At 33.6% G+C, this 10,122-nt stretch overlaps 1 protein-coding gene across 3 annotated transcripts in view; it reads right to left on the reverse strand.

Moving 5' to 3' along the window:
• The window catches only part of VWC2L (von Willebrand factor C domain containing 2 like), a 172,453-nt gene that overhangs the window by 139,615 nt on the left and 22,716 nt on the right, over positions 1-10,122 (reverse strand). For 2 of the 3 annotated variants that reach the window (XR_005201316.1, XM_017534989.2), the window contains exon 3: positions 6,484-6,613. The exons of the other annotated variant lie outside the window; for it this stretch is intronic. Coding sequence is in view for 1 of the 2 variants with exons in the window: in XM_017534989.2 (XP_017390478.1) it covers positions 6,484-6,613 (130 nt within the window). In the remaining variant the exon portion in view is untranslated. The remainder of the gene's footprint in view (positions 1-6,483; positions 6,614-10,122) is intronic. 3 annotated transcript variants of the gene reach the window in all.

Consider the following 10,122-nt stretch of genomic DNA (forward strand, 5'->3'; position numbering starts at 1 on the left):
AATGTTCATGTAATTTAATGACGAATGTGTCCCTAGACCACTAGTGATAAGTTGTACAATATATGAAATGCATTTCCTATGTAAATTCTAGAACTCAGGGGTTTTAGATCGAGAATTTTGTAATGGCATTTTATTTAAGACTTCCCCATTAATAACATAAGTAAGGTTGCTTTTTAGCTTCATTTTTTAGTTTGCAATCTTTGGTTCATATCAATATTATATACCATTTAAAACAAAGAAAGCTTTTTTTATTGCCTTTTCTCTAGAAAAATTTCAATAAAGTTAGGGTTATGTTTTCTTCAAATGTTGGATAAAATATTTTAAGTTATGAAAATATAATAGACATACTAATTATTTAATAAAGAAGCCTGTGAAATAAAGCGTCAAAGTTCCCTGCTTCTAGATTTTTACTTCCACTTCTTACTTCCTCTTCTGATCACTGGATTACTGTAAAAAATTTGGTGTGTAGGCCAGGCGCAGTGGCTCACACCTGTAATCCCAGCACTTCGGGAGGGCAAGGCAGGTGGATCACCTGGCGTCAGGAGTTTGAGACCAGCCTGGCCAACGTGGCAAAACCCCGTCTCTACTAAAAGTACAAAATTAAGCCGGGCATGGTGGCAGGTGCCTGTAATCCCAGCTACTCAGGAGGCTGAGGTAGGAGAATCGCTTGAACTCAGGAGGCAGAGGTTGCAGTGAGCCGAGCTTGTACCACTCCGCTCCAGCCTGGGCGGCAAAAGACTCCATCTTAAAAAAAAAAAAAAAAAAAGTGTGTATTGTATATATTCTTTCAGAAGTTTATCAATAGAGTTTTTAGTGAGATAATTTTGATATTTTTTGAATCACTGTATTTTGTATGTGAACTACCTGTTCACATATCTATCTGTTGTTTTTATTGTTATATTTATTTGTAAATATTTAATGTTTTGAAGACTTTAGCTCTTTTCTCTATCTTCTCACTTCTGCCTAAAAGTAATAATTGAATCATTGTTAACATTCTGTTGTGTAGCCACTTAAGTTTTTTCCTATACACATACAAATTCAACGTCTATTTAAAATGCTGTGTGTTTTAAAATAAAAATCTTATATTATAAAATACATATTCATTTTAAAATACATCACACAAAATATACATATTAGATATATAGTATCATTATATTAAATACAAAATGACATATAATCTTCTATACAGTTTTTGCTTATTTTACATGGCAGTAAAAATATCAGTAGTCTTTTTAAAGGCTGATATATAATTACCCCAGTGAAGAATTACTAGGTTTTCTCCCAACTTTTCAATCCTAAAATGCAGTGAAAATTTTGTACGTGAATGTGGGACAAAGTACAAAAGGTGAAACTGCTGACTTTCAGTGATAAAAACATTTTGAAAGAAAGTGTCTTCTTAAAAGTTTATAACATTTTCTCTTTCTCAACTCAATACCTTTGTGGATATGAGGAACCATCAATCTCACATTATCATCAATAAAAAATTGACATCTCATTGTTTTAATTTCTATCTCCTTATCCTTTTGAGGATTATTATATATTTTTAATATGTTTATTAGACTTTTCATTTTTTATATAAATTTTCTTTATATGCTCTTTGCCCATTTCCTTCCCTGTAGAATTGTTTTTCTTTCTCTTACTTTATTTTTTAAGACCAAGTCTCTCTCTGTCGCCCAGGCTGGAGTGCAGTGGCACGATCTCGGCTCATTGCAACCTTTGCCTCTTGGGTTCAAGTGATTCTCCTACCTCAGTCTCCCGAGTAGCTGGGATTACAGGCATGCACCACCAAACCTGCTAATTTTTTGTATTCTTAGGAGAGAGAGGGTTTCACCGTGTTAGCCAGGATGGTCTTGATCTCCTGACCTTGTGATCCGCACACCTCAGCCTCATAAAGTGCTGAGATTAGAGGCGTGAGACACTGCGCCTAGCTTTTCTAATTTATTTTAAGGAGCTCTTTGTGTATTAGAGATATTAACAATTGTAGTTGGCAAATATGTTCTCCCAAGGACCTTTAGAAGATATTGGATGCCTATGAAGTCCCTTCTCTTTCTTATTTCTGCATGGCTCATCCACTTTGCTGTCCTCTTCTTTTCTATTAATATTCAACCTTTTGCCTAGTTTATCTTCTGCCTATTTGTATGACTACTAAACTAGAAGAGAGTGAGGAATATAGAATTAAATATTTGAAAAGGGCTTGTGACAACTTTAATTTAGTTGAAAAGAAATGAAACTTGATATGTGTATAGGATTTTCTGGGAGCATTCTGTCTTTCCAATTTTTTCATGGGGTAATATTTCCTTCTGAGCTTTGAATAATTACTGACTCTATCTATATATGTGAAAACACAGAACTCACTGACATACCAGCTAATGAAATGTAAAATATACAGTCTGTCATTTGGATGCTCCAATGATCAAATATTTTGATAACTGACTACATATTTTATTTTTTAATCCAGATGTTCAGCATTCTATAAATACAGATTCTTAATGACTTGGGACAAAAATATCAGCATGTATAAACAACTAAAGAATGGAATGAGTGGCTGCAGAGCAAGAGGTTGAAATTAATATTAATTCACATACAAAAATAAATGATAAGCATTCTTAGCTGTATACATAATATATATATATAGTCCCATTACTAGTCAAATTTAAGGTTAGTTTCCAAATGTTTGAAATATTTCTGTAACATTCCAAACCAGAATGTTTTCTTTAAACAGATGCCGTGCTAAATTATTTTTTTCATACCATAAAAACAAAAATCCATAAAGAGTGCTCATTAATTCACATGGAAAGGCCTAGGACTGAAGGATAGGTCAAAGTAACACAATCTTAGGGAAAGAAAAACAGTCTGAAAATGTCATATTTTTCAAGAAGGCATTTGTATTGCTAGTTCTTGAAGCTGTGTAAAGGAAAGAGAAACAAATGCTTAATAATATTTTTAGAAACAATAAATTCCTATGTCAATCCCCCCAGTTCTCACCAAATAAAAAATTACTCTCATCTTTTTCCTCCTATGATGTGTGTTACATAGACTCTGTCTAGTCATTTGTATCTTTCCTTAGCTTTTTTATTTTATTCAGGCTAAACTCACAGACTCTTTGGTGCTGAACTACGTGTAATATGAATAGATTACTGTATATTTTGTAGTTTGGGTATAGTCATTGATAACCATTGAAAATCTTGTTTAAAATATTCATGGAGACAAGGAAATTTAAAACTCTCTTCTTTACACAATTAGATAAAATTTCTAGAAATATATGATCTTAAATTTATTCTTCAAACTACATTATCAAGAATAAAGACATGCTACCCTTCTTTAGGGAGATTACCCTGCACTTTATAATATTCAAATATATATTTCTAAAGATAATTGTTATATTTTTGTTGGTAAACTACTGTTTTATGGAAAACCTATGTACATATTGTTTTGCTTCTTTGTTTGCTCTTAATATCAAAACATTTAGATATTTAGATATCTAAATATCTTAATATCTAATATAAAGATTTTTATATTAGCTGAATATTGAGTTTTAAGCTTAGGTGTGATAGATTCTATCACATTAAAAAGCTTATATCTTTAATATAAAGTTTATATCATATTTTAAAAGTTTTATAACTTTAATACTTCGTGCTTTTGGCAAGTTGTAATTCAGAAAGGCAGAAAAATCAATTTTAATATGAAAAAAAGTATTTGACAGCCTAGATAATCAGAATTTATGCAAACTGAAAATTACTTGCCTGCCAAATTATCATTTATAAAGATTGTAGAAAATGTTATGACTGTTTATAAGTTAAAATGTATTGCCTGTACCTTGAATCTATAGGAGATATTTTTAGCTTATCGTTGCTTTTTTTTTTAAAAAAATCTATGAACATAGCAGCTATAGTTAAAATAATTTATACTATAATGGACATTTTTGTATTCTCATATATAATGAGAGACTTAAATCATGTATTGGAAATTTAAGTTATTCCTGTTATACTGTCATAATTAACATTTATTTTTCCTCCATGTCTTCTCTATATCATTCATCTGTTTCTGTTTTCTGGGCTAGGCTTAGAATGAGAGCTAGCAAAACCTGGGACTCAGCCTGTCTTCTCAATAAAATTATTGGTACCACTGGTGGTCATAGGAGTTTTCAGTGGTTCTTGATATACTCTTCTTTGTCAATGATTATACTTTAGTTTTAGGGCACATGTGACTAATTAGTGGCATTTAATAAAAATAAAAAGATATCATAATGTTATAATCAGTCCTTCCACTAATTTAAATTCAGATTTATTTCCCTTATTTAAGAAAAGAAAATTGGTTTGGAAGTACCAAGAGGGAACAAAAGTGGCCATTTCATAGTGCTTCATAATTTAAAAAAATCAGAAAACTTAACTAATACACTTCGTGTACTTAGCATCTGTTAATCAGAAATACTAGTGGTTACATAAAGTCTATTCATTATACATTTTTGTACAAAGAGGATTTCATTTGGAGCAAAATTTCTACTCTGACATGATAGAAATAGGACAATCTTCGGTGACATCAAATTAAGTGTGACTAGTTTGTAGCGGCTGATTTAACATATGACATAGACATTAACTCTGGGTATATTATGGGCTTTACTGTAGGATCATTAGAAGGATATGATAGATGCATGTATAAAGCTATATTTTAAACATATGCTTTACATATTCTATGAGTATGCTGGATGTGTCTAGACAAGAAATTTTAGCTATAACCATAATTGTGACACAAAGCTAAAAGTGAGACAAAGCTAACCAGGGCCACCTAGGGAAAGAAAGATCCTCAAGGACTTGTTTAGACGGTTGCTTCTAGGGGAAAAAAGAAAAAAAGCGGTCTTCAGTCTAAGACTTGTCAATCCAATTTTTTAAAGATTGATTAGGTAGTTGAGTTTTTCTTCCTTTTATCCTTGGAGAAAATGAAAAATAACACTTTCTTTTCTACTTTAGATTCACCATTCATATACTTTATGACAGTTTGGCCTCACCCGAGCCTCCTCTTCTCTAGAACAAATTATGCTAACTCTTTCTATCTGTCCTCATAGGTCCTATTTTTCAACCATTAAATCTTATTATTGTTCTTTCTTGTATCTTTTCCAGTTTCTTCAGCCCCTTTAAAAATTTAAAGTCTTTAATATCTTTGCATATATTTATATTAGATGAGTTAGAACTTTAGGAGTGTTATTTCTTTCTGCTAAGTCAGAGAGATGGTCACTATGACAGGTAGATTGGAGAAAGGAGATAAGAAGAAAAAGAGAAGCCAGATGAGCAACTTAATATTCAAGTTAATGGATTTATATGATCAGAAATAGCAAAACCTGTGTCTGGAAAATGTCACAAAGGTTTTTAATAAGTCCTTTGGAAGATATCAAAACACAAAAATTATTATCGGAAACAACCAGAGCTACTTAAAAAATCTTTTAAAAAGATTTTTTATCTTTTATAAAAGATAAAAGATATTTTTATGCTTATTTTTACTAATTACCCTTCTATGAAGGAAAAGATTAGTTAGTGAGCCCCAAATTCGGAGCAAAAATTAACTAGTAAAGATGACGACTGCCAACTCAAGAAAAGGCACAGAAATTCAGCATGAGAGTGAGTGAGCTTATGTTATTTAGGGACTAGAACTACTTTTTCAAGCAGATACTAATGACAGAGAGAACATTTGTAGAGTATGACCTAGTAAAGAATTTTTTTTCCCTTTTCAGTAGCACATGGTCACAAGGCAAAGTGTGCTATTGGCTTTGTTGATGTAACTGTCTTGGGTTTATAGCATTGCTTTGTCTTCTCTGCAGCATCATGTTGATTTTGGGTGATTAGGATATTGTAGTTGTTTCAACATCTCGGTTCCATGAGGGACAAAAATGAATCTGTAATGTTATAAATAAAACAAGTTCCCCTCTATAGCAATTACTGTGAGAGCACAGTTCCACTGTAATAAAAACCTAGAATAAAAGCCCTAAGCTTTTGATCTTTATTACTTCAATGGAAGTGCATTGATAATTTTATTTTATATTTCTTGATTTTTACATTTAACTTTAAACCTGACATCTTATCTATGTTCAAAACAAAATACCTGGCATTTATCCTATTCTGTATCCTAGCTTATGTACCACAAATTGGGGTGAACTGCTTCATTGGCTCTACAAAAGAGAGGAATGCAGTCACTACAAAAGGATGGTACTGTGTTCTTTCCAATACCCTCCTTATAAATCAACAGGAAATAATAGGGATCACAACAAAGTCAGCTTACAAGGGCTTACATTCCCCAGATGGAAAGTTGCACAATAAACCCACTGCAGGTTTATTTTCACTTTAAGGCGGGATAAAAATACATATCTGCCATGCCCACATTGAAAAGCCACAGGCAGATCTCAGAGGGCTCTTGCATTGAATGGTGTGCAGTAGTGAAATATTTGTATTTTGTGCTAACCCCTCTTCGAAAGCTAATGCAGTGTGGTCTTACCATTTTTGCAGACAGGACAACATTGTTCTGGTTCATAGACTGGGTTGACACACTCAGGAACTGCGCAGTCTGCTACAACACAGTGAACTTCATTGCTGGGCTCACAGCGACACCATTCACATGGAGAGGGCTAGGAACAAATCTAAAATTAGCCCCTTTTCTCCTATAACTTAATGCTTGCACATTCATATGCTGTCAGAAGATAAAACATCAGTGTTTATTATATTGGCTTTATTGTATTAATTCCATTTACCACATCTATGATCATTCTCCCCCAGTGGAAGGCAACCTAGACACCCAAGCCAAAGTGGATTACAACCTGCGCTCAGGTTGCTGTGAACAACTGAAGCACCCGTGTATGACTTTTCTTATATCTTATGTTCCTACTTTCCAGAGAAATACTTGCATAACTAATATGTCATCTCCCGGTTTGTTTTCCAGATGTACTAATTGCTCTGACCTCATCTGGTAAACAGGAATTCTACTGGAACATGTAAGATAATTTTTGCCATCTGTCATTTTATTCTTCTTGAGAAAGGAGGAGAATTACTGAGAAACAAGAAAATGGTAAGTGGACATCTGTGCCCTTTGTCTGAACTCTTTTTTCAAGCTAACTTAGACTCTAAATGGCATTTTTTCAGTGTGAATATTAGAGAAGTTTGCATTTGGGATCCAAACATCCAGGTATTGCCTCTTGAAAGAGCTAGTGAATACCTTTCATTTGCCTGCTTGCTTTTATGAGTGAACAAATCGGTGGGTTTAAAAAGCCACAGTTTAAGACACTAAAAGTGGAACTAAAATCATAATTTAGAGAAAAAAATTAAAAATCAGAAAAGAGTATTTGTCTTTACAGTACTTACCGGCTGAGAGTGTTTGGAATTTTCTATTTACTTTCTAGAAACTACCTATGACACAAATAATCTAAAGCAGGGGCTGCCCTCTGACTTCCTCATCCTTTGTAAGTTCTAGCTCTACTTTTCTCATGAAACAGCAGTTTAGAATTCTGGAATGAAAATTTGGAGGTCTCTGAAGTCATATAGTGTTCACACTTCTCAAATTAAGCCATTTGTTCTTAGAAAGTTCTGCCTCCAATCTGAGGCCACAGATCCTCACCTGCAAACTGTGCTAATTAAAGCCCTCTTCCCTTGTTTCAGTGACTACTGTCCAAAGCCCTTGTCAGCTCTTGTTTCTTCTCTGGAACTGACAGTCTGTGTAGTATCAACGCTTCTCAACTCAGGTGATCTGTAATGGTACATGGAAACTCTTCAACTAATTATTTCAGAAATTCATTTTGTCTTTGCTTTCGCTTGAAGAATGATAGCCTAGCTTTACTTTGCTTTCAAATTTAGTATGAACAAAACAATTAGCCATAGAATCTGTGGCAAAGTATTGCTATTTGCTACCATGATCAATACATTTTTGAAGGGTACCGTTAAACTCTTTACCATACGGTGAGTTGTGTTTAAACATTTCAGAGAAATATATTGCATTCTCAAAGGCTGGGGTTTTTCTGATGCTTCTCTGCTAAATAATCTCAGAAAATTAAGAAAAAAGATTTGAACCAACAGTACATTATTTAATGGAGAAAATTAAAAAGCAAGTAAGAGATGGAAACTCTTGATGCTCTTTTGCTCCTTATTTTCCAAACCTCATTGTGATATCTAAAATTCCCAAACAAACTTATCAGAATTTTCCCCTTTCCTTAGTTAATTAAAAGGAAGTATTTTCACACAGCCTTCTGAAATGCAGCAAAGACGTGGACTGTATTTACTGCCAGTATGGGGGAGAAAGGAAGCCACTGATATAATCCCTTCCCCACAGCTAACATTGTTTATTCTTTCTGGTTCCCTTCTTGTTGAAGGAAGGGGTGATTTGTGCAACTCTAGTGGACTGATTCAGGGAATAAAAATTCTGAAGAGAATCTTAAATTTTCAAATGCAAAATGTTTTCTTCAAAGTAACTATAGCCTTTAAGGAAGATTTGTTGGACTATTAGATTCCCAACACTGATGAATAACATCATTCTAATTTAAAAACTGGCATTGTGGTAAGCAATTTACCTATATCTACTTACTTAGTTCTTTTAATAATTCTATGAAGCAATATTTGTTTTAATCGTCATCTCACGGATGAGGAAATGGGCTGAGAGAGGTTTAATAGCTTTCCCAGGTCCTATGGTAGTAAAAGCCAAAGAGGCAGGATTTGAATCCAGTAGCCTAACTGCTATAATGGACTGCCACTTGGTAACAAGAATCACCATTCTGTGTACTGATTTTCCTGCTAAGAAAGAGAAGTCGATTACCTTGGGTGTTTCGTGCGTAATGAGATTATTATGGAAACTTCGAGCTTTTTAACTTTCTAAAAATGTGAGCTAGAAAACTGTAGCTGCCAAAGGTAGGCTGCCACAAGGGTTACATTTTGGGGACCTTGGCATCTTCAAGCCTTGGGACCTGGTAACTAGATGTGCAGGCATCTGGGAGAAGTGTTAGCAGGTCATAATCCTGTAAAGACCAATAAAGCACTGGAAACTGAGAAGTATTCTCAGGAAGAGCCAAGACCACAGGCTTTGTGATAAGAGTATATCTGATTTTTTGAAGGGGGTTTGAATCACGAGAAACATAAATGAGAAAAATAAAAACATCACATTAATCGTTGATGGCTTCTCACCCTGCCCTGAACTTGGCTTTGTTTATGTACTGTACTGCATTCCTTTCTGACTCAGAATCTCTTACATGCATATTATTTCCTCTTCCATTTTTGTTAAATTGTTTTTACAAATAATGTGTTTCTATTTTAGTGCACTTTTTCTTATGTCAAGTCTCCATGTGCCCCTCTGATCCCGCTGTAAACATTCAATCAAGTGTAACCCATTGACCTCATGCTAGAACCTCTTTCCATCCTCTCCAGACTTGCCAAGGCTATTTCCTTTCACAACCTTACAGTTTCAGCACTATTGTTGTCCTCTTGCTCAACTTGACTTTTTCCATGGCCCCTGCCTGCCCCTGCATTTGTAAAAAGATACTGCTTGAACAGCAGTAAGTTACTAGGAGTGAACAGTGTGTTATTTCGACGTTAAGTTCAAACTTTAGAAATCCTTCTCACTTACAGTGTAAAACTCTTGGTACTTTGGATAAGTCTTTACATCTTAAGAATTGAGCTGGTTACAAATTTCCTTTTATTGGGTTGTTCAATGTGAAAACTGTAGATTAAACCTGAAAATGTCCCTGTAAAACCAAAGATTAAAGAAGTATTTGGAAAAAATTATTTCTACTAGCATTTTAAAAGAAGAACATGTGAAATTATGACTAGTACATGGCTTTTGTCAGCTAGATATTTGTAAGTATGATGATTAAATTACACCATCCTAAAATTTTATACAAAATAACTCTTTTTCTAAGAAACTTCACAGAGCACTTTATTTCTATGCAGTCTTTAGAAAATAAAGTAACAATTTACTCTCTACTTTTTCATAAATTTTAGTTGAAATTAGGATTAGAGTCAAATTTATTTGTTTATACATATATTTATATGTAATATGTATATCAGGTGGCCTGAATAGTTAATATATCTGCTTTAAATATGCTATTTCTCCAGCTAAGTGTTTTTAAATAACTAATGTGGACCTCAATTTAAGCAATTT

The sequence above is a fragment of the Cebus imitator genome, unplaced genomic scaffold, assembly GCF_001604975.1.
Source record: "Cebus imitator isolate Cc_AM_T3 unplaced genomic scaffold, Cebus_imitator-1.0 Scaffold89, whole genome shotgun sequence".
NCBI lineage: Eukaryota > Metazoa > Chordata > Mammalia > Primates > Cebidae > Cebus > Cebus imitator.